At 40.5% G+C, this 25755-nt stretch overlaps 1 protein-coding gene across 3 annotated transcripts in view; it reads left to right on the forward strand.

The window, feature by feature from the left end:
* The first annotated feature begins 1344 nt into the window (after nt 1-1344).
* The window catches only part of LOC101483446 (mitogen-activated protein kinase kinase kinase kinase 4), a 108443-nt gene continuing 84032 nt past the window's right edge, over nt 1345-25755 (forward strand). For 2 of the 3 annotated variants that reach the window (XM_076874759.1, XM_012924053.4), the window contains exons 1-2: nt 1346-1625; nt 1888-1953. In XM_076874759.1, coding sequence (XP_076730874.1) covers nt 1569-1625; nt 1888-1953 — 123 coding nt within the window. In that variant the 5' untranslated portion in view covers nt 1346-1568. Of the gene's footprint in view, nt 1626-1887; nt 1954-25755 lie in introns of all 3 variants that reach the window. The other variant, XM_076874758.1, reaches the window with a different exon arrangement.

Below are 25755 nucleotides of genomic sequence, written 5' to 3' on the forward strand. Positions count from 1 at the left end.
AGTGACAGCAGTACTGAAATATTTATCACTGTTTCCATTTCACATGCTCTAATTGTCCTGTATCCCTGTCTGAGAAATGGGAGGATACAAACAAAAGCTGGAAGAAAAGAAGAAAGTAGGAAAACTGTTTGCGTGAAGGCAATAAACTACTAAATGAAACAGGACTTCCCAATAGGTACGCATTTACAATTACTTACATTGTAACTACTGACTAGATTTGTCATTTATCTGATTGCTCTGATTAGTTGTTGCTTTTCACACAAGGGTCCAAAAAGCTATGTTTTGCATGACGGACTACTGGCAGCTAGGACTGTGCCTTAACCCATTATAGTCATTGATGACGTGTTAATATTGGCCCTTTTTATAAACAGTGTCAAAGGGGAGTTAGTAGGTTCTGTGTAACAAACTATCTGGTTGATGCCAGAGAGATAGTTTCCCTTTAAACATCTTACATGGTTAGATTTCAATTATTGCTCAAGTCATGTTACAACTATAACCCCATCTTTGTTGAGAGGACAAAGTAGCCAGAAGCAATATAAATATGCAGGATGGGGCTATGTCTGCTTAAATGGACTTAAATGGACTAACCATGTGTGATTAGTTTGTGTCTACTGACTTGATAGCTGCGCGCTAGCTTCTGCATAGCAATAACGGTTATCAGCCATGCTAGTATCAACTGCATCCTCATTCTAGCAATCTTGAATATACACAAGAGTTATTTTAGTTTTGTATTTTCTAGTTATTTTTATTTAATTTGAATTTTGGTTTTTATTTGGTTGGTATCAGTGAGTTTCCAGAGTAGATTTCTTGCTTAGTTTTTATTGTTTAAAAATGTTTCTGTTTTATTTTGTTTTGTTTTATAACAATTTAAGTATTATTGCATGCAATGCATATGTCAGAAGCTAAACTAACAACTAAAATGTTTTTTCACATCTAGTTTTTTCTCAGGAGGTGCACGTCGGATTTACGAGGAGGCATATGGTGCAAGGTTAAAAGGCATTTCCATTTACGTTGTAAGTCACCACGGCATTTCCTGCAGAGATTTAAATCAGGCAGTGCTCCAGCGCTAATGTTTAATAAGGTGGGCGTGGTGAAGAAGAAATAAGTAATCCTAAGAGGTGGGTTGTGTTTGTAACTGCTATATATTGTTGAACCACTTGTGTGAATGCGCATGTGCAGAAATACTTCGGGGTGGTGAGGAGGGGGTGACTTTGGTTCCAGGCCCCAGAAAATCTAGTGCTGTCCCTGGGATAAAGGGGCGGGGAATGAGGAGAAAGAGAGGCAGAGAGACATAGGGACTGACTGCGAGAGAGAGGGCGGAGAATAGAGAGAGAGAGAGAGAGAGCGAGCGAGCGCAGCAGGCAGCGGTCCGGCACTTGGTCGGTATGTAGCAGCAGCAGCGGAGCTTCTGTCTGGGACTATAGCGAGAAAAAAAACGCGCCTTGGGTTGAAAATATTAGTAAGGGGATTAAAATTAAAACTACCCGAGGATGAGACACACGCCGTCCGCCTGAAGGAGACTAAAACACGCCGTTATTCCGCTAATTTACCACCTTTTTTAAACGAAAATGGCGAACGACTCTCCGGCTAAAAGTCTGGTGGACATAGACCTGGCATCCCTGAGGGTGAGTGTGCTTCACAGTGACATTTTCACGCTCGCGTTTACCCTCTTTCTCCCTCAGATTTTTTTTAACAAAAAAATACAATCACACAGCGAGGCAGTGCTGTTGTTGACACAGCCCTACGGCAGCTTTTCTTTGTCTATATCCGCTGGCATGAGAAGCGAACCGGGCGCAGCCGGCTCCTGCATCGAACGAACCCGCTTGTAATTGCTACGGGGAATCAATTAATCCGCTTCTGCGGTTTGTCTTTTTCTTTTAAATCCAGGATCCTGCTGGGATTTTCGAGCTGGTGGAAGTGGTCGGAAATGGTACATATGGACAAGTCTACAAGGTTGGTCTGAGCCTCCATCTCTCTCAGTGTGTGTGTGTGTGTGTGTGTGTGTGTGTGTTTAAGCACCATCTGAGAACAAACTGGCGGCGGAAACTGGAGCACAAACATGCATTTATGTTTTTTTCCTCTCTCACGGTCTCAGAAACACGTTTTTATAACATTAACCCCTCCCCTCCTTCACTTGGGACCAGTGCGGTCTGGACTGGATTATCTCTGATAGCGTTTTGACCTCTCTCTCTGCTTTACATCCATTTATTTATTTTAATTATTTCATCTTAATGTTATTCAACGATGCTAACACCATCCCGGTAACGTTAGGCCTATTTTGGTCCTGAAGAGATCCGTCCTCCCTCTTCTCCTCCTCTCCTCATCCACACCCCAGTGAAATATTCCTTGCACAGTGCACGCGTTGCCTCGCACTGACAGGGCCGACCCAATCCGTGCATGACAGGCTTCACCACGGTGACCGACTTGTGCGCCATTGGGTGGGCGGTGTTTCATTGCGCATTTGTGCACACCGTTGCCCGGCAGGCCTTTCTGCTGGAGCGGCCCTGTGCTGCATTAATGGGAGGGGGGAGGAGGTAGGCCTGTTCATCCCATCACACTTAGCGGAAAAGGCATTTGACGGAGACCTGGTACTCTTGCAGCCCAGTTTTCCACCTCCATAGCCTGGCAGAGATGAGCAGCAGAGCAGCGACATCACCCTGTTGTTGTTATTTGGCAAAGCTGAGAGCACAGGGGAAAAAAGGAGGAATGGGTTACAGCTGATGGATCTGCCAGAGCTTCTGTTGAGCTGGCTGCTGGAAAATAGCGTCTCACACACATGCAGCTTTGTATCATATAAAGCTTTTGCATTTCTGAATGTTGCTGTGGTTTGTTTTCAAAATATGTCACATGAATATCATGTAAAACACAAAGCAGGTAAGGCTTGGATGGCTGTGACCTGCAGTCATTTGCAACATCTGACACTTGTGTAGCACAAATTGCAAGTCAAATCTGCAATCCACTCTTATGTTCCTGAAGCTAGAAAATAGTCCCCGTATGTGTATGTTTGTGCGTTTTTTTTCCTTCCCCCTTCTGTGATGCATTCTAGCAATGGCATTGGCCCAGCCCAAATCCTTTTGGAATAACTCCAACTGAATTTCACTGAACAACAAACACCTTGACTGAGATTTGTGGTGCACATTTTCTCTCCACCAGGTTTTTTTGTAGGATTAATTGAAACTGACTTTAGGTTTTGTCGAGCTCTTTTCACACGTGAACACACATGACATTGTCTGAAGTTGTTCTTTCTTACATGTCGCACACAGTGGGAGGAGTGCGTGCCGGTGCTGTGTTTTCAGTGCTGCAAGTACACCGTTAATTTAAGTGTGTTACCTCTCTGGTACGTGCAGGAGGCATGACTTTACTTGCTAGCTGTGAACAAACCAGTCTTATCACATGAACTGTTCTTAAATCTGCGCATCTGGACGTCACACAGATTTTAGAGTAGAGAACTAGGAGGTTATAGTCTGATGGGTGAATGTCTGGGAAAAGTTTGGGGCTGCTATGCATAAGGTAAGCTAGGCAGGGGTTTAATACAGTCAGCTAGCTTAATCAGCTCTTACTAAGCATTAAATCGTGATTTAATTTGGATGACAGAATTGTTTTTGGACAGTACACAGAGGGAGGGGGTAATTCCGCCATTTAAGTATGACTGCAGCTGTCAGCCAGTGTTTTTGAACTGGATAGCAGCAAGATCTCAAATGACAAAACTACATTTTTAGTGTTTGCCTTTATTTTGGTGCCCAAAAAGACTTTAAGAAAGAGTTACATCAGCCTCATAATATGTTTAGTACTGTTGTTATGGAGGTTGTAACATGTGCTAGAAATCGTGAAATGAAGAAGATTGAAAATAGATTAAAGTTATACATAAATATGTTCTCCAATCGTAGACAGTATAAAAAATGGAGGTTGCCTCCCTATCGCAAAAATGAAGTCGCTGCGTAAGTGCCTTAAACCTGCAAGGCCCACTATATGGCGATAGCTGTGGTTGCAAAAAAGGACTTCTGGTCCTGTAGATGTCTGCGGGAAAATATCTTTTTACTTGACCTCCATAAATGTTTCTGAATTTATGGGCTCAGTCACTCATTTCAAATTGAATAAGTCTATTTTATAACTCTTGGTCAAGCCTGTGTTTTAAAATTAAGGACTCCCTGCTCATTGGCTATAAGTTGTCAGTCACTAGCCACTCGGCTACTAAGATAAAGAAATGCTTATCTCAAGGCTTCAGTTGGAACCTCAGAATCTAGTGGGTGACATTATTGTAGCCACGTCCATCTTTTATACTGTCCACACCACCTAGTGGTCCTGCAATCCTGAAGTGGACAAGTAGAAAAAAAGAATGGATGGATATATGCTATGTTGTTTATCTCTAGCTGGTTAAGATGCTCCATATGGTAGCAATGGTATGAGATCATGTTAAAGCCTCGATAGAGTCCATCTGGAACAGTTACTGTGGACAAAGATTTGCTTTGGCTCTGCTAATGAATACAGTCCTAAAGTGTGAATCGAGACCCATAATAAAGGTTTCTTAAGCCTGATTTTAATAAAATATAATATTCCCATATATTTATATATTGTCAATTTTCATTTATCGGCCATCATAAATGTCAATAAGGTCACATCAGCAAAAGGCTAATATCACCCAATAATATTGGCTGGGCAGTCTTAGGACTGGCAGTCCAGTCTTATGCAAGATTATTTTGTGAGCTTATGTTCGTCTGACCTCTCGTATTTACACATGTACGTTAGGCATCGGTGTTCACAGTAGAGTACAAGGCTCTACTGCATCTTTGCTTTTGGGGATTACACAAGTCACTGGCAGCACCGAGCGATTCCTCTTATTGAGAGGAGCGTCACTTTGAATTTCTAGTCGTGGATGGCGAGGCCGGCCCTGAGGCGAGCCTCTATAAATGCACGCTCGGTGTGTGCAGCGAAATTTCTCCTTGTAATTATACACAGTGGGTGTGTTTGTTTGGCTGTTTTTGTTTTTTCGGTGCTGCAAGAAAAACAAGACTGAATGAGATCTCGATTTACTTTGAATTATTATTTTTTTGTTTGTTTCTTTGTGGTTGGCGGGGAGTGGAAGGCGACGGTGGCTGTAAACGTTTCATTAGAGCAGGGGACAAGTGGTTTTGGAAATGCTCTGATGCACCGAAGCACAAATTAACCTTGACATTTTGAGTTTAGTTCCTCAGGATTCAATGAATCATAATTACGTGTGCCAACCAGGGTTTGAGTGAAGCTGAGGCTTTTTTTCCCTGTGCTTGTCTGTGCCGCCTGCCTCGCTAACATCTGACCCAAAAACCTATGTGTGTGCCTGTGTGTGTTTGGGTCTGCACATGTGCACTTGATCCTCCACACTTGGCGATTGGTCAGGTTTCCCAGGCTGGCGAGTAGCTGCAGAGCATGACAGAGTGAGGAGTGTTGCAGCTGTGTGCATCGACAACAGCTGTTGGGACAGAGAAATAAAAACAGGAGAGGGAGTAGAGCGGTTGGGGAGAGAAAGACAGAAAAGATGAAATACGCAAGAGAGAAGATTTCACCATTGAGGTACCAGTGTTTTAATTTGCTTGTAGAAAATAAAGACGAGGGCCTCAGTGCATCATTCACACCGCTGTGCAAGCCACGTATTAAATTGAACATTCCAGACGACAAGTTTGCCTCCACGCGACGGGGTTTCGAGTTTAGCGTAATGTGTAGGTTTCACTGGATTTCTTTGAAATGAAAAGCTGAAACATCTGCAAAAAACATGAAAAGAAACAAATGAATATGCAGAGGTCACAGTGTTTCTGTTTCCATTTAAACAGTGGGAGGTGAGGGAAAAGTTCAATCAAAGTTGAAGAGAGGGGCTGGAGGAAATTTTAAAACTCCGGTGTAAGGCTGCACTCAGCATGTGGGGCTGGGAATCCCCCTCTCTCTGAGGAAATGGTTTAACCCATTTATGACTTTCTGAGCTTTGAGTCTCGCTGCGCTTCTTTCCTTTACTCACTGTTTCAGGCTCACCGGCTCACTCCGTATTACAAAGTTGTAACAAAGTATCTGAGTCGAGTAAACGAATAAGCTTTTTGGCTTTACTCCCCAAAGATGAAGCTTGTTACCTCATTTGTAGAGTGAATGGAAATTTGTGAGGAAGCAGTGAAACAGCGGAAGTCATCAGCATAGTGAGGAGAAGTTAATGGCTGTGCTCTGATGGCTAGATTAGAAAAACCACAGCCCTGTTCCTGTTGTTCTGTCATGTATCCACACGATGTATATCAGAGGTTTCAGATTTATAAAAATTCTGCAATAATATGAGATTTAAAGTGGAGTAGGAGACCACACTGTGGATCATGTTCAGCTTATTATCAACATGCTAGAGGGAGTACAAAATATCAGTTGAAATAACATAATTTCCACAAATGTGGAAAGCCTGGAAATATCCAGTTTTTACATGAGCAATTAGAATTTATACTCTTTAAGGCCTTTACACACCCTTAAGTATTTATTAAAAAGTACAGATGGGCCACAAGATTAAAATGCCCGACAGGCACAGTGGGTAACTTGGCTCATCTTGTTATGGTGCCGTGTTCTGCTGGGAAACCTGGCATTCATGCAGGTGCCACCTTAAGTCATAAATCAAAAAGCAAATTAAACACCCCGCCTCAGTGTGCCTCAAAAATACTGCAAAAACTGCAGGAGGTATACACCATGCAAATGGAGCAGGATACGCTGGGACAAGCCTGATCCATGGAAGACCCGCCCAGCATTCCAACCTCAGAGGATCCAGTGCCCATGAGCCTGGTGTCAGCAGACAGCACAGGATGGATCACCACCACCTCGATGGGTCAGAGCTTATTTAAAGGCATTTAGGGGACCTGCACACTGTTGGACAGGTGTGAGTTAAAAAAAAAAGTATTTATTTATTTTTTTTATTTTAATTTTTTATTGTTGTGGCTGATCATTGGAAAATGAGTGAAAACCTAAGGTAATTAGACTTTTATGTTAAAAAAAGACTTGAACTCTAAGTGAATGATTAGAAAGAGATGTGAATAAAATGAAAGCCAGATTGCACAGCAGGCTGTTCTCCTCGTATCAGAGGTGGAATATGTACCGCCTCACCCTGGTGCAGTGTTTTGTAATCATCGTTCTCTAACCTGCCATTTCAGTGGTATGTGAGGATTTTATCTGTAGTGCTTCCAATATATAGTGTACCAGTGGAACTCCAGTGCCAGATATTCTGTGCAGCTAACAAGACCAAGTGTTCCCTGTATTCTGTTTTTGGACGTAGAAGCATCAGCACTACGATTCTCGATTTCACCTGCATCTCATGACCACGTTATGGGGAAAGATGAAACGCATTTAAAGTTATAACATTGATTTATTCCCCAGTAGGAACCATCATGAATGCTGCTACTTGTTTATAATTTGGTTTATTTCACAGGAAGCCAGTGAAAAGAACCAAGTGTAGATGTGATAACACCTTTAGATCTGATTAAATGTTAGGTTGCAACAATTTTAACAGCTGCAAAAATCAATCCTTTTTTTGATTTGTTGCATTTTGATAATAAATCTCTCTGAAGTTTAAGGTAATGCCTGCAAAATGTGCAATACTGTGATATAAAACACTAAATCATCTCACGGCTGAAAGTAAAACAAAAAATCTGTTTAGATAGAACAGATAATAAACCTCCTGTCAAAGCAGTTTCACTTCTTGTGCAAGTCTTCATCCTGACTTTCTAACAGGAAAGATGCTTGTTTTTCTCCTTGCTGATAAAGTGAAGCTGGGTGTGGCTCTCTATCAGCTGCCTGTCATCTGCTGGGTAGAGCACCATTACTGCAAGTGTCTCAGAGGAGATGCACCTCAGCGTATGACTGAATGCATAGCTGATCTGTCAGATACATGGACGTCTAAGTACTCAGGCTCTGTTTCAGGTTTCCTTCAACCTGCTGCAAGTCTACATCAGCATCTGCATCTTCCACGAGGTTCAGTTTGTTTCAATGAAGTGACTGCAGTGCTGTTTTTGAATATTAAATATTGCCCCACTGCTTTTAGTAATGCCCACAGCTGCAGAACAATTGGATTTTCTTTAAATGTTTTTAAAGTAATTGGTAAATGGCCTGTATTTGTATAGCGCTTTTACTAGTCCCTAAGGACCCCAAAGCGCTTTACACGTCCAGTCATCCACCCATTCACACACTGGTGATGGCAAGCTACATTGTAGCCACAGCTGCCCTGGGGCGTACTGACAGAGGCGAGGCTGCCGAACACTGGCACCACCGGGCCCTCTGACCACCACCAGTAGGCAACGGGTAAAGTGTCTTGCCCAAGGACACAACGACTGAGACTGTCCAAGCCGGGGCTCGAACCGGCAACCTTCCGATTACAAGGCGAACTCCCAACTCTTGAGCCACGATCGCCCCAATCATTAAAAACACCCAGTTCATTTGAATCACCATACCTGATAGGTAGCTGGTGTATCTGGCTTTTTCTGTGACTGAAATAATATCATGAATCTTGACTTGTAGTATCCAGTAGTAGGGCTGTGCGATATGACCAAAATCTCATATCCCAATATAAGACATCTATCGTCCGATAACGATATAAATCACAAAAATTCTACATTTTCTGTAAATTCTGTGAATCTCGGGCAGCTCGACTTGCGGGAAGTGTTTCCAGCTGGGCGTCATGTACCTGGAGACGAGTGTTTTAACCGATGCATGAAACGATACATTTTTAGACATAAGTTGTAACCGCCGCCGTTTTCTTTGTGAGTATTTATTACACAGCGTGCTGCGGGGAAAAGCCTGTTCTAACGTTTGGTTAGAACGCTAAGGTTTATTTTTTTTGCTTCTCATCCATAAATACTCGGCATAATCTTTCACGTGATTCAGTTTATTTTGAAAAGTCTCAACAGGATCTTGAGCTTTATCGTGAAAGGTTTATGTGGAAAATAAGCGGACGGCCGATGGTTTTACCGTCGTTGTTGCTAACGACAACGCATAAAAACAGGCGCTTGTCCGTCCATAGTGTGGTTATATTAAATATAAGAGAAAGAGAGAACTTTAAGAAATTAATATAGCCACTACAGTGACCATCAAAATGATGAAAAAATATTGCCGTAAACAGTTTATTTTGCGACACCACGAAACAAACGATAGCGTAAAATGAAACGATAGACGTTTTTATATCGTCAACCGATATATATCGTTATATCGAACAGCCCTATCCAGTAGTGCTACAAACTAGGACTGTGACTAATGAGTATGCACAGTACTTGACCTACAGTAAATCCACAGATTTGACAAACTGAAACCAAAAATAATTGTGAAAACCTTTACACTGAAAGGCGTGGGAGCAGATCCATCAGCGCTTTGGTGCAACTTCTCCATGAGAAGTTGCAAATAAGTCAAATAATTGACTGACAAAATAATTTTTTATCATCTAACAACTCAACATGATGATTAATCCAAGTGGAAACTTCCACTGTTGTGTGTTTTCGTCACTACAATCTTCAATCTTGACAAAAGCCACTTCCTTAACCCTTTAAGACCTACCATAGAACCAAGTCCGCCAGAGCTTATATTATATTTTTACATGCTGTGGAGCCATTTTTGGGAGCATTTCAAGTTGCTATACATCAATACAACCATTATAGCCCAGATTTTAATAATATGTATTCATTAAGTGCATAGTAATTACATAAATTGCAAAAAAGTGCAATAAACTACAAAAAAATTGAAAATCGTTTTTGATTTTTTAACATATATTTGTAGTTAGAGAAATTTAAGAGGCTTATCCCTCAAAACTGTAAATACAAAAAAGTTGCACAAAATAGTTTCCCACCACAGGAAATTTAATTTGAGTGTCTTCATAGTTTTATTTTTGAAATACACCAATTTTTATACACTGCAGGAAAAACGAAAATAAATATTATACTGCAAATTTGCAAAAAAGCAGCATATGCATCAAAATAAACTATTTCCAGCAGTGCAATATGAGTCCTAAGCATCCCAGAAACGACACAGAAAGTCATAAAGTCAAAGATAACTTTTAAAAAGAGCAGTATAGGCCCTGAGGCCCTGATCGCAAAAAAGACTACATTTCCGCGAAAATGACGTCACTTCCGGTTTCGGCCAGGTAATGGCGGAAATGCAAAAGTTCGCGCTGACGTCTATTCCAACGTAGGAAGTGTTTTGAACAGCTGATCGGACCGGCAAAGCGTGTTTCTGGAATATTATGTTTTTGTTCCTGCAAGCGCTTTTTATGCAGTTTTTGCAAAGCTTTATGTGGAAGGAAACCGTGACCTAGGACAAGCTGATGGCACAATATGTAAGTACAACTCCTCCGGTTTCATATGCAAAAAAAATTTTTGCGCTAGCTTACGTGGTTGCAGTGCTACCGGGATTTAAAAATAGTTACGCATAACAGAGCGTTCCCGCTCCGATCGGCTCTAAAGGGTTAATAAAGGCTGGATGTTTAAATGTGTTAAAAAATAAATATCTACATTTCAGTGACTCAGAATATCCACAGAAATAATGGTGTACGAGCTTAAACCTATTAAAAAAAGATTTCATCAGGAGCACGTTATTATTATTATTATTACCCACCTCCTAAATTTCTCTTGTTTTATAACTTGTACGGGTAAAGCTATTTATAGCCGGGGCCCCGGCTCTGTAAAGTGGAGGAACTACAAAGCTGTCAGAAGGAATAGGCTCATGCAAAGCCGGCTCACCGGCCTTCCGGCTATTCAAACTGGAATGTTAGTCTTGTCTGCTGCGACCTTTCTCAGCACAGGAAGTGAAGCAGCAAAAGCCTGCCACCTCTCTATGGGGAACTTTCTTTACCGTCAGAGCTGCGCTTATCTGCTGTGACCTTTCCAGACAGAAGAAGTGGAAGCTCTGCCACTGATAGCAGTAACAGGAACCCAACTGTGTCACCGTGTTTCATGGAGAAGTTGCACTAAAGCGCTGATGGAACTGCTCCCGAGCCTTTCAGTGTAAAGGTTTTCACAAAAGTGCTTCAACACATTGCTCAAGCCTGTAGTGCTCGAATCTTTTATAAGTTGTAGGTGACTTTCTCTTTTAGAAGCACTTTTCTTTTTTTTTTATTCGACTCAAAGGTGACCCTGCTACTGTTGTTAATGAATCTGTTAGCAGTAGCCAACCGTGCCTGCTAGCTAAAGTTAAGCTAAAAATAAGCCACAAGCCTCAGACAGTATCTGGGTCATGTTCTTTGATGCTCGCACTGGTGCGGACTGATGCAGTGACTGTACTGCTTCTGCTGGTGAATCTCCGAGGATCCTTTCATCCATCAGCAGAAAGATTTAGTTTTTTCTTTTGTATTTCAAGAGATTTTGACATGGATGACATTTGCTTCCATTTGTTGCGTTCATTTTTACACCATTGTCACCAGAACAAGATTGGCACTTTTAACTCTGCTGGAGATTGAATCTCTAGTCGCAAGTTTACCTCACTGCTTTTATTGATCTTTATTTTTTTGTGTGTTCTCTTGAGCACAGCATTGATTGCAGTTTAACTGATCATTAAAACCAACAATATAAAAGATGAGATCGCTGCCTGTGCTAAAAAAATTGATTCTTCACAGAATATAAACACAAAGCAATAGATTAAAGTAAAATGCGACCAAAATATAAAAATAAAAGGATTATTTATGTATTTAATGTTATTATATTAATATATATTAAATAGTTTGAAATGTTTTTTCCCTTTCCTCATTTTCTTACATTTATCAGTTGAGAGAACTTCATTGTAAAATATCTAACTAATTTCAGTTCTTTATCATATTAGTTTTTAAAAAAATTTCAAGCACATAACTCATTTGACCTCACAGGATTGGTAACTGCCTTCAGTCAATTTCCTCTTACTTGCTGATACCAGTCAACCATTGTGGCCGATGTGTTGGTTGACCCAAAACTGGAAAACCTTGGCTTGATTACCTCAAGATGGCACGGAGGAGAGAGAGAGAGAATTAGGACTGATCAGGATAAAGAGAAAAAAGTGGCTACACTTGCTGCTGTTCAGCTCTTAGTTACAGTTTTTGAGATGTAATTGTGTATCAGTCCCTTTGTGCTTTTAAGTACATATTTTATGTTTCTGTTAAAATATTTTTCACAAAGCAAAGGTTTCTTTTTTCAGGAATTCACCTGAAATTGCTGAAGTGGTGTTATCAGTTAGTCTGGAAAAAAGGATTGTTTGTGTGTGTGGATGCTTTTTAAATCGAGACAAATACCCATCAAAGATGCAATCTTTTGGCCCACGTGGGTCCACAGTGAGCTGTCCACAGTGGGCCCCTCTACTGGTTTGAAATTTAGAGCACATCTGGGCGCCGCAGTGTTGGGCAGCCCATTGTGTGGGCTGTCCACATTAAGCAGAGCCCCACAATGGAGCCATGTTCACACTCTTGGTGCGGCACTGTGGTGGGGTAAGCTTTGTATCTGTGTTTTGGCTTTTCGTCCACACGTAAACAGCGTTTTGGATCACTGGAAAAAAAAAACCTCCTTCCAACTCCGTTTCTGTGTTTACAGAGATTTCATTTTGCAACATGAAAGGTGTGCAGCTCCAGTAAACATCAGACTCTACCACTTTATTGTTTGTAGGCTTTTGATTGGCCAATATTTCTGCCTGGTTAGGGTCATATTGCCTCCTGTTTCTTTAACTTGCCCTTGACAGTGCTTGATATGGTTTCTTGGCTTTTCATGTGAACAGAGATATTTTTCAAAAAACTTCCATAATTAGGGCATGAGGGGTGTCTACTGGTAAATCCATCATTCCTGAAGTGAGTAACCAAATACACTCAGACTGACATTAATAGACCCATTAGTGGCCTGCCAATGTAAAATATTGCTTTGATTCCTATTTGAATGCCTCTGAGGAGGATTTTTGATATATTAGATGTATTAAACTATATTTAAACTCCCCATTTGTTCCTCTGGCTCAGCTAAATGTCTGAGATGCCACATGTAAATCCAGACAGTAGCATCAGCTGTGTTTGTCTCACTTATGCATGTCTATAAAAACCCATCTTAGTTAACAAATAGCCCTCTTTTATTTTTTTTGTTTTTTGTCTGCTGGCTCCTGGAAAGGTTGTTATATAATACACTCAGCTACAGTGTGTATGCGGTGTTAGGTGGATGGATGCAAGCGTGCAGACAGTGCAAACAGATGGCTTGTCCAGAGCATTAGCTCTGCCTGTGTGCCGTGTCAAACTGTAGATGCTACATTTCCAAAAATGAGCAACAAAAGAAATGAGCCTTTGTATTGTAAATGAGTGCACCGTGGCAGCATTTGGTATGGACCAAAATGTCTGTAGCACTAAAGATTGAAAACTGCCATGTACTGAAATCTGACATGGAGCTACTGGCCAGGCTTAAAGTTCTCTGTAATCACATTTTTATTTTGTAATTAGTTTTGTATAGATATGATAACGTCTCAGAGTGCATCAATTGAAAGTCAGGGTTTGGCAAATCCCCAATTATTATTTTCACTGACGTTCAGCATGGATGAGGACGGACAGTCTCCACGCATGCTATTAACAGGTTGCATCGGGTTCCAGTTAGTACATAAAAAAAATAAATCAAAGCATAATTTGAATATTTAAATATAAAAAGATTCCATGTGGGTATGTAAACTCTGAGCTTCAATCTTTATTTAAATATCTCCACCTGTTTGACACGAGGTTTCATCTTTACTTCCTCTTTTTCTTCCTCTTCCTCTTTTTCTTCCTCCTCTGCTCTCCCTTAGTGTAATATGTTTTATTTGCTGATATATATTGCTGCAGTGTTCTGTTACACCTCTGTCTACAGGGGGTTTGAACTTCTTTACCCCTTCTTTAGTTTGTATTATTTTCAGTCAAACTCGAATTGTTGTTCCAGCCTTAAATAGATAAACATCCACTTAATCTCTTGTATGTGCTTCTCTTGGCCTGTACTGTGTTGTTTCTCTCTCAGCGTTAGAGTCAGTGAGCCTCAGTTTTCCTTACTCTAAGTATCTACGGATGAGAGCGATAAGAAGGCCAAATGTAATTTAAAAGCTGAGGTGGTGCAGTTGTTTGTCAGTGTGAGGAGGCTGTTGTAAGACTTGGAGTGAAGGTGTTTTGCAGTTTATTAGATTGATTAGGTCTCGTTGTGAACAGATATCCCTCTGTGTTTGTTCCTCTGTTCTCAGTTACAGTCACGCTGACACACACGATAGGCACAAGAGTCCATTTTTCTATGATCCAGCCCATAAACTATGTCACATGCCAGGACTGGCAAGTGATGAGATGTTATTAGTAGCCTTGCTTACTTCAGCTTCACCTTGCTTAATGTTTCCTGTGTGTTACATCAGTCATATTTCCCTAACTGCCAGCAATCTTCGTCCTCTAAAACTCAACAACCACAGGGCTAAAGCTAAAATCCAGATGGAAATTCTGCAGGAAAAAAAATCACTTTTAGGAAAATTTATTCCTCGACAAAAGATAACAGCAGATCCATTTTGTTTTATAGAGCAGGCATCAAATGGCATTCTTTGCTTTTCTTCTTTTTTGTTGAAGTTTTTAAGTAAATGACATTATGTTCAAATCCTCTGTCGTTGGGGATTTATAAAAATAGCCATTCTCTAAAATATTCAGTCTCATGGGTAAATGCCAATGTGGTAATAACACTGTTAGAGTTGCCCTGATTCTGGTTTTTCTGTTTGGATACTGATAACTTGGCTTTGGGGGAAATTACCATCATATATTTATCTTAATTATCTCACTTACATGGATTTCAGCTTAACCTCCTAGGACCTGGCGTCCACATATGTGGACATCACATTTTGGGTTGTCTAGACCACAATAATAAATTTTGCTCTACAAAGGCCTGATATCCACTTATGAGGACATTATACTGCCACTGTTTTATCGAAATTTAAAACAAATGTCCTCATAGGTGGATACCCTTGTAAAGCAAAATCAGGTAAAAAGATAATTGTTTGTTTTTATATTCATCAGGTCCCAATCAGCCCGAATTGCAAGGAGAAATTAAAAATGCATGCCATGAAAGAGTTCGGTTCTTAGGAGGTTAATGTGTGAGTCTTGTTGTGTTCTTGTTTTACCATCAAGCCTTAAACTGAACATAATAAGAGTTGGAGTTAAAAAGGCGAGCGAGAGAAAGAGTTGGTGTAGAGCCTTTAAGAGTTTGTGCTTAAGTGAAAAAATATTAAGCAAAAGAAGAAAAGCTGCTATGTTAAAATCCTGCCAAACTGATGTTCGCTTCTTTCATGCAGTATTCGCCCTCTTATGAGTGCTTGTTTACCGCTGCTGACCGATGACATCGCAAACACAGAAAAACATACAAGAGAACAGACTTGGCACCAATATCTGATCAAGCTTTTTGAGCCAGGATCAGACTGATATCTGAGCCAAATACAGGAGTGTTGCAGCTTAGTCACCATTGACTTAATTTACAATTTGCATCAATTCAATTTCCCAGAAATATTTTGATGCTGCTGCAGTTATTCACACTGTTAATATCACAATAGGTGTCGTTTATGTGTGTGTAAAATCAACAGGAGCATTTTTTTCATCACAGTCTTTTAGTTTTCTCCCACCTTCTTCAGATTGGAGCTCAGCTAAACTGTCGTGAGTACGAACACGTACACACAGTCATATTTCCAAGGTCGGAGGATCTGTCACGCGAGTGTAGTGTACTTAGATGGGTTTCATGCCTCTCTTCCCCCTTTCGCTCTCTCTCCCTCTTCCTAGGACTCCACCTTTATTGATTTCCACATAGCACTAGCTTGCATCTTGTACAAAGGCCCCTTCATTATGTTATCTGTGACCTGTTTCTGCCTGATAACTCTGACTAAAAGCCTCTGTTTAGGCTACCATCTAGGTAGTGGAGCATTTGTGGGATTTTTTAGAGTTGTTTTGCAGTATTTTGAAGCTGGTGCATTGCCTCTCAGGTCATACAACCATCTTTACTGATTATTATGAGGTGCTGCTTTATAATGCCAACAAATGAAAGGCTGTTTAAAAGTCGGAGGAGTTGGATATTCACTCAGGTTTTCCACATCTTTGTTGACTATGGACCTGTAATGCTTTTAGATCAGATCTGAGTTTTTGGAATTTTGGTAGATTTTTTTTTTACTTTATTTTATGCATTTGCAAAATAATGTTAATAAACATTTAATATACTAATGTCATAAGGGAAGTCTCTCATAAGGCCTGTCCTGATTTTTATAACTATGTTTTCTGAGAAAGCTACCGTAAACATAAAGACAGTCAAGACAACAGCGTTGCTGTCATTTCAGCTATATTAGTGCATAATATCTGCTTAGAAGGAGAGTTGGATGCTCTAAAAGCCTTAATGTTTTCTCTTTTATACAGTATGCATCTCTGTCAGGGAATCAAACCACAAAAATCAGACCTGTGTATGTGTGTGTTAGTTGAAAAACTTCACTGAACTACTGAACTAGATTCCCTGTTAAATTCACACTTTAACCAGTGGCCCAAAAATTAGCAGAGGACATTAATGAACTTGGGAGCTTGCTCTGACGGTAAATGATGAGCTTCAGTCTACAGACGTTCCTGAAATCTTGTTTGGAGAGGAAGTAATTCAATTTAAAGGCTTGAGATGCGTCCTTGGCTGGGTTTTGACTGGATAAGAAGGGAACTAACTGCACCTCCGGATAAAGCAGAACCCAGTGGCCCTCCTGTTGGCTTATCATAGCCGCCACCCCCCCACGAAACATACGCGCCAGCTAACTCTCAGTGTCTGGTCGAAGCTCTTGATGACAGTTGTTGGACTGTCTGAGCTTCTGTGGTTTAAACGGGTGCACACGGTGAACTCTGTGTGAATGTGTGTGTAATGTTGAGGTGGGGGTTGAGTGTATGAGTGGCCATCTGGAGGGGGGGGGGTGTCAAAGCTTCTCTTGGGTTGGCGGGAGGGGTGTTTGTCCTGGGTTATCAGAATCAGAATCAGAATACTTTATTGATCCCTGGGGGAAATTATTTTTACAAGCTTAAGAGAAGTCTTGGAGGGCAAACTGATGAAGAAGAACTTTAAAAGCGATGTCACCAGCTTTAAACCTGGAAACAAACATGGCAACTGTTCTGCAAGTTATGCAACATTCAATCAACCAAGATCAGCATCTAATTAGACTGGGGGTGCAAAAACGTTGGCGCATTTGCAAAGCCATGCATGTATTTTATTTTATTTTATTTTACCATTTTATTCAATAGTTTTTGCCTGCCTTGCTTGCTTTAAGTGTATCGGTCAGGCTCTTAGCCACACACACACTCGCTTGTTGCCGCAGTTATAATAAACCCTGTTTTTGTTTAATTGAGTTCTGTAGCTCCTTTCAGCCCTGCGCACAGTGAGGCCGCTGGCTGGCCGACTGACAGCAACATTAGCTTTTGTTTTCATCTGCTTCAAAACACTGTGAGCCGGTCTGATCTGTCACCTGACCACAAACTTTGCCTCATGATTGGACCACAGCGCTGAGCTTCAGCCAGCTGACCAGAAGCCAGGCATCTGATTGGGCTAGAGCCTCTCAAAGCACTTCCTCCTGTAGCCGGGCAGACTGCGAGTTCCCATGAGGACTGAAGTGTTTCAAAACACATATACAGACTGCAGTGAAGAGAGACAGTTACTGCAACTATGTAGAGGGAACCTCTGACAGCCATAGAAGAAAACATAGATGCCTTACCGTTAAGTAAAAATATCAGTATATCAGGAGCAACAAAGAGCATCTTTAGTTATGAGCTCAGCCTGAGTGAAAACCTGAAAATGATGTAACCACAGGATACGAATTTTTTTTTTTTTTCATCTCATCGTGCCAGAACCTGGGAAAACAAAAACCTAATTAATGCAGGCGATGTTGTCGTGACTCGAAATCTGTTTGTGTTACTAGGCAGATACAAATAAATGCATTTCTTGCTCACGCGGGGAGGGAGAAACTGCTGGAACAGAGTTTGAACAGCAGATCAATCTCAGTGTCACATTTGTGCATCCACTCCAAGCATAGGACAGCTCAGCTCATTAGTTTTAGTCGGCAGTTTCAGTGGAAATACAGATAGGAAATGAGAGTGAGGGTGGTAGCACATACTCCTCTAATTCTCAAATTGATGACTGATAATCATATTTCCCAAAGTGCTTTGCTCCTAGGAAAAAAAAAAATGTATACGATAAATCACTTTCTGCCCTTAGATTTCATCCTTGGTTCCCCTATAAATACAATTATGTAATCCAACTTTATTGGAGAAAGGAGAAGCAACCCTGCATGCATTTTACACTCATCCCTGTCACCGGCTTTTTCCTGTATTTGTCTTTCTCTTTGTTATCTTGTCATTGGAAACAAACATGTCACTCACAGTTGGCTCTGATGTGTCACACACCATTCTCATCTGAAAGCACTGCGCAGACACACACATTCTCGATTTGATGTCTTAGTGAGGCCATCTAATTGACATAATGCTTTCCATAGCCACTTACCCTAACCCTTAGTCTAAACCCAACCATAACCTAATTGTAACCCGGACACTAAAACCACATTTTGAGTCTTAAAAATGCCTTCAAACTCGTGGAGACAGGCACCTTTGTCCTTATAAGTGACTGTTGGTCCCCACAAGTATAGTAACGTTCCAGTTTTTGGTCCCGACAAAGATGTCTAAACAGGTACACACACAGATACATTTACAAAATGTGTTAAGAAGCTTTTTTTCTGGTTGTTGTGGGAATGTTGGATGATTTTTGTTCAAGGTTCAAGGTTCTTCCTTTGTCACATGCATAGTTATACAAGTATAACACACAGTGAAAGTGAAATGTTGTGCCCTCGCTGTGTTGAGCTGGCACACAGGTTACTGTAGGATCAGCTCTATACTCTGTTTTCCTAGCACCTTTTATGACCCTTACCACACACACACACCTTCATCGTACTATCCTCAGTCAACTAGGTTGCCTTGGAGACGGGTTTGGAAAGTGTTCGGCAGACTGGTGCTTTATGTAAAATGAGGAGGGGGGTATATGGGAAAAATCTATTGCTGTGTGAGATGCTTAAAAGATGTGATTTCTGTGCTGATTTTACATATAAACTAACCAAAATAAAGTGTTAATGAGGAACATTTCTAATGCTTTTTAATGTTCATATTACTACCTTACAGTATTGTTACTTTTTAAGCCATAGATGACGGCAATCCATCTTAACCAAAAGCTCAGGCCTTCAGACTAGCTGTTAGCATAGCTCCACCCACTTTCTGTTTCTCAGACCTTCTGGTTCCAGTGGGCAGCCAATCACAACAAAGCTGGCTTAAATTAAAGGTGGCCTTAAATCAGGGATATCAAACTTATTTTAGATCAGAGGCAACATACAGCCCAGTTTGACCTTAAGTGGGCTGAACCAGTGAAACTCTCTTTTCTATCAGTATGAAGTTTAAATGCACATTTAATGCCTGAGATATCTCCGTAGAAGAAAAATAAATAAAATTTCAGCAGTGTGTCTGAGTTTTTCTACATGATAAAAAAAAAAATGCAGCTTTAGTAAATAAAAGAAAAACTTTTTGTGCTTAAACTGGAAGAAATAAATTGCTCATTGCCCAGACTGTCCTGTAATTATAAAACCAAAAAACTCAGTTTTTCTTTTTGTCTTTTTCTTTTTCTTTTATTTTATATGTTTTTTTTTTTATTTACTGTGACTCAAAAATAGTAGATGATGAAAGAAACATGCACTGTTCTAATTTAATTATTGATGTATTTCTTATTTACTTTGGTGTAGTTTGGATGCTCATGGGAGAGGTCTTGCAAAAGCTACAAAACCTCAAATACTGTTAAAAGTCCAAAGTTTATGCTCACCTTAACATTTTTCAAAATGTCAAGTGTGCCACATTGCTGAAGTGAGATTACTGGAAAGTAATAATATATTTTATGCACTTTGCATGGAGCAATGTTGCCCCCTGGGCCTTATGTTTGACACCGTTGACTTAAATGGAGAAAAGCTATTGTCAGATAAATCTAGCTACTGAGGAATTTAATGTTTTTTGTTACCATTTATTATGCAGTTTTTGTTAAATATGTTGCATTTAACTAGTCTTTCAGTATGTGAAAAGCAAAACTCCAGAGCTTTAAAGCAGCATGGTTTAACAATAGCAGCAGCAGTTTGTAGACATCTGAAAAAACTGTAGCTTTCTTTGAATCATTTAGCTTCTTAATGTATAAGTTAATGATCCTTTTTTATTACATTATTACTGTTGCCATTTAGTTCCCACAGTCTTACACAGTCTGGGATTCATTACAAGCTTGTTGGTTTAGAGTACACTGATTTTAGCTAGTTATACCTAGTAATTATCAAATGAGTGTTTGTTTCAGTGATGTACGTTTTTAATACATTTCTCACTGGTTGCATTGTTTTCTGACATGCTCTTCTGTTATAGAATACTTCCTCAAATCAAAGTGGGTCAATAGGAACTTTCAGGCACATCACCTGTGTAGGCGCAGGTGTGGTTGCAATTTAAAAGTACTTTCATTGTTCAGTGACCTGTAAGAAAGAGTTGGCTTCAGCTACTTAGAAACACATGATCCATAACTAAGACTTTTCGTTCTCATCAAACCTCACTGACACACCACAGGCTTCCAGAACAAGCCTGGACATGTCAGTGGATAGCACAGACTGCTACACCTGCGTGCAGTGTCCCTGCTGCATACTTACCCTTAATTACACCACACATCTATAGTCAGTATAGTTTCTTCTTTTCCTAACACACCCAAAAGCATATATTGTATACTTTACAAAAAGTAAAATAATAATATGCTTTGTGTGGTTTTTATCTGAATGTTTTGTGTTTATGCCCATTATTGTTTTTGAATTTCTGGCATTCCCATCAAGGTTTTATTTTGACCATTTTAAATGATAAGAGCTGCTATTTTACCTGTATTTATGTGTGTATGTTTTGGTTTATTCTGTTCGGTGCCCTTTGGAGAAAATTTCACCCCCTGATCTGTGTTGGTGGATTGCCTATTTTCTCCAAAATATCAGATCTGAGAGTTTCTTTAGTTTCTCTGAGATGATATCTGAAATTTTTCACACAGGTGTTTTAGCACTTTTTTCTAACTGGCATGACTGCAGCATTACTGGCATTGCTGACCTGCACATAAAAATAATTACATAAAAAAGCGCTAAGACTTTGAAGAGTGTGTGATAATTTAGAAAAACAAAGACTTGCAATTATTCACCCCAGTTTCTACCCACTGTCAACAATCCACTGAAACAGATTTGATTAATGTGAAATTAATTTTTGTTAAATGTCATCAGCTTTGACATTTTGAACACTGCTCTCTGTCATGTACTTTCCTCTCTTTGGAGTGGTATTGGTGGAAGGTGCTGATGGGTGTTACAGGCTTCGCTCTGTGTACTCTGCCCCACATAACTTGGCCTACTTCTGACCGGCTGCTGCTGCACAGCAGTTCAAGGGTCCTTCATGCTTAACAGGCGTCATAAAAAGCCATGTAAACACTCAGAGGAACACTCACTGATTACCTGTGTGTGTGTTTTGTTATGAAAGGTAGCACCTTTTATACCACACAGCAAACAGTCTATAGGTTTTTGATACTTATCTACTTCATTTTGTTAGGTGACAAAAAGGCCAGATTGATATAATAGTTAATTTTTTTTCTTATCTAAGTCAAATGTATTAGACTGAGGTGGCTCGTGTTTTTTGGCTCTCTAAATAAGCTTGACTTGAATGTAAAGGAATGATTGTGCATGCGTGTGTGTCTCTGTGCATTTGAAACGTGTGTGTGTGTATGAAAAAATTTACAAGCAACGAAAACATCTGCGTACATCTGGCACTTTTTCAACAATAGAAAGGACAAAATAAATAGAAGATCTGCCTAGCTATAAAACGCTGTTGTCACGTGGACACACACACAGGCACACACATGCACACACACTCGCAGTAAATCTCTCAGTTAAGCCAAAGGGCTTATTGTTTATCTTTTATCATCTTGGCATTGCTCTGCAGTGAAATCACTCTGTAATCACCCTCACTCCTCTCTTTCTCCCACTGTCTCTTGTCTTGTCTAACTGCCACCATCCCCTTCTCCTCCTCTTCCTCTGCCACCATGTGATTAAAACAAACGCTTGATGTCCACCCCTCCGCCCTGATCCTATGGCAACTTGTGGGCCTGGTTTGCTGGTTATTTTTGGCTACTCGTGATGAGTTCTGCAGGCCTCAGAGAAGAATTACTTTATGTGGAGGTGCTAACAGCAAAGTGATGCTGAGCCGCTGTAGAACTTTACATTTTAGTGGTATGACCTATATTACGTTTTATTTGTTTTTATGGCAGTATAGGTTTGGTTGTTGTGGCTCACCTTCTGATCTGATCAAAGGTGTGACCTTTAGTCTGATCCAGGAGTAATTAGTATGTTTGTTTTTTGGTTTAATGAGCCTGGAGCGTGGAGGTAAATGCCTCCACGCTTGTCTACGTATGTTCTATCTATCCATCCTTTTGCTGAAGTTGAACCACTCCCAGACCTACTGGGAGGTAAACTCTCCAATGCGTCCTGAGCCACCTTCTGGATCTCATCCCAGCTGGGTGTGCCTGGTAGACCTCCATCATCTTAACTTGCTCTTCTCATTGCAGCAGAGTAGCAGCTCTAGTCTGAGGTCCTGCTGGAAAGCTAAATTCTACACGTTGTCAAGGAAGAATAAGAAGAGATTGTGTGACGTAAAATGATTAACTACCCTTATCAGGAGACTAATGTTTTCAAAGATGTCCATTTCTGAAAGCCTGTCATGTAGAGTCTGACCAATATGTGACTTGTAATACCAATATTGATGCCAATATTTGGTGATTTAAAAATCTGACATATCGTGCAATATTTTTCTTAATTTTAGGCCTACGAAAACAAACAAATTTCCCAAACATGTGTAGTTATTTGTGCAATGTCAACACTTATAAGATGGTAGAATGGTGTTCTCCTGTCTCTTCTTTACTGTTTTAACATAAATTTGTCAGCTGGTATAAATACCAATACTAATGGTATGGTAAATAGCTACTGATGATATCAGTCCGCTGAGCAATGGGTCGAGTGCTACTCTCAAATTTTCACATATGATTCAGTATTTATCCAACACCCAGCATGAAAATACTCAATTCACCCTTTTAACATCAACTGGGACTTAGTAGGCTGGACAAAGGTTTGGAGTCCTTTGACTTGAAGTTGTATTCAGTTTGGCAGTTTGATTTGTTCAAAAACCAAAATTCAGGAAAAGACAATGAAGTTTGAGTGGAGATGTGACAAGATGCCAGGAGGCATAACGGATCGTTAATGGCTTCTTTCAAACCGACAACCCAGAAATAAACCCTACACGAATCCTGCAGTAATTATGAAACATGAAAAACTGGGATTGTTGCTGCTAGTTACTTCCTGTTGTTTCAGGTGTGTGGGAGCTCGCGTTGTGTTATTTTCTCTTGGAAAAAATGTCTTCAAAAATGCAATACTTTTCTTTTAATTAGCATTTCCTTGGTGTAAATGTTGTTACCAAATTCCTTTTGAAAAAGACAAAAATACTGTGGCACACTTAATGTCTTTGAAGTGTTCATTTTGTATTTGGCCTTCAAGTTTGCAGGGTTTCAGAACAAGCATTTTTAGATTTGCTTTCCCCTGTTTACACCCATGATGACTCAGCCTGTCCTGGGATCACAGTCTAGATGAAAGGCCCTTCGGCAGGGAGCGCGTCTGTTGTTGGACACGACGGTTGTCCTGCTGCCAGCCAGGACGTCCTACTGTCAAATCGTTCTTTCAAGGCAGGAGAATACGAAGCAAGGGGGTGACATCTTTCCTGATGTTAAAACTGAGCCAGAGGCAGATGTAGAACAGATGATGCAAACCTGTGTCAAGCCCACCTGAGTACAAAGACGAAAACCTGATGAGAATTTATTGTCACTCTGTCAGTTTAAGATTCAGGTTCTTGCAGTCTGTCCCATCCTCCTCTCCTCAGGTGTAATCCCAGCTCTCCCCTTACTTGCTAAATAAATCATACTAGGCTTTCCTGTGTTGGACTGGACTGGGCGAGGGTTCATGTTGTCAGATGAGAGGAGCCAGGCTATGGGGATTATCAACCAGAGCAGAACGAAGGGGCTTAACAGTTTTTGCTCTGCTATGGTTGTGTTCACACTGCAGGCCCTAAATCTTATTTGATTCTTCTTTACAAGAGTGGCACAGGAGTCTTTTTCGACGGGGTGAGGTTGCCTTTTTGAGCTGTGAGCTTCAATGTTGTTAACTATGTGGTATTTTTGTAGTTTGGAGTATTAAATTGTATCTGAATTCTGGTGCAGACATTTCAAGGCATGAGTAATATGGAAACCTACCACCTATCGTCTGTTGACTTCACCTCAGAGGCAGCGGCCAGCGTTTTAGCTTGCCCAGAACTTCCTGTTTAGGTACCAGTTATTGTTCACAGAAGCATATTTTACAAAGCTTGGTCTTTGCCACTCAATCACACAATAGCCAGTTTTTTCTTTTTAAAGAGGTTGCATTTTGGCAAATGTCTTTCCTTTTTAATACTTTGCATGGGCTGCTTAAACATGTTCAGTAGTTCAGACTGTAAACAGACTGAAAGAGGGAGGGAAAATTCTACTGGCAGCCATGTGAAACTCACGATTTGTCTCTTTCTAACAGCACATGCTTGGATTGTTACTGGTGAACAGCCCAGTAATGGATTTTAATCAATTTATAAATGGATGATTCTTTTTGATGGACTTTGTATGTGGTGAAAAATATTCTCAAGGGACAATCCAGACAATAAAATGTAACTAAATCAAAATTAAAATGTTGATGTTTCATTAGTTTAAAATTTAAGTGAATTAATCAGCATAATTATTTAATAGATCAGTGATTAATGAGAATATTTAATTAGTTCTGGGCAGCGTTGTTGAATCCCTCTTTGCTTTATGCATCATTTAACCTTGACGCAGACGTTTTCTTTCCCTTTCATGTCGCCGTGCTTTGGGTTGTCCTAGTTTTGACTGTGTGCTTTAGAAGACAGAATGCTCACTGCTCTGTTGGCAAGCCTCTACCCCTCACTGTTGCTGTCTGTCTGCAGTCACCTGTATTATGAAGTGCAAAGGCCACAGAAGCCACATCTCTGACTAATTTGTCTGGGGGAAATAGACTTCTGTGACTTCCTGTGGTTGCTGATTGCTTACAGGTCTTTTCAAACTTGCCGGCACCTCATGTTGTCATCAGATATGAGTTATATCTGCAGGAAGAAGATCTCTGTGCTCATATTTGTTTCTGCCTTCATCCCTCTTTATCTTGCTGCACTGCACTGCCCTTTTATTCCCTCCCTCCCTCCCTCCCTCGCTGTAGGTTAAATCTCTTTCTATTTATAGTGAGCAGCAGCAGCAGTGGAGCTGGATTGTGGGTCAGTATGTTGAGAGGGAGTAGGAGGAGCTGTTTGTGCTGCGTGGTGCATTACAACTTGCTTTATGTCTTGAAAAGAAGAAAAAAGGGGCCCTGTCATGTTATGAATAAGAGGAGAAAAGTCTGTGGAATTTGCCTTTTGACTTTGGACCAATACTTTCCTTAATTGTTTCTGCTCATGCTTTTGCTGTATAATGCACTGTTGTCCATGCACAATTGCGAACTGTATTTGTCAAATAGCTGGTTGCCAGTGTGTTGATGTTGACAGAAGGAAGGAGTTGGGTCGAGCTCAATCCAGGTCAGCAGGCAACTCACTGTTATTAAAGGTGCCACCCACTGACATTGGTCTGCAGAACACAAAGTCAGCACAGTACA

This window comes from Maylandia zebra, linkage group LG16 (assembly GCF_041146795.1).
Source record: "Maylandia zebra isolate NMK-2024a linkage group LG16, Mzebra_GT3a, whole genome shotgun sequence".
NCBI lineage: Eukaryota > Metazoa > Chordata > Actinopteri > Cichliformes > Cichlidae > Maylandia > Maylandia zebra.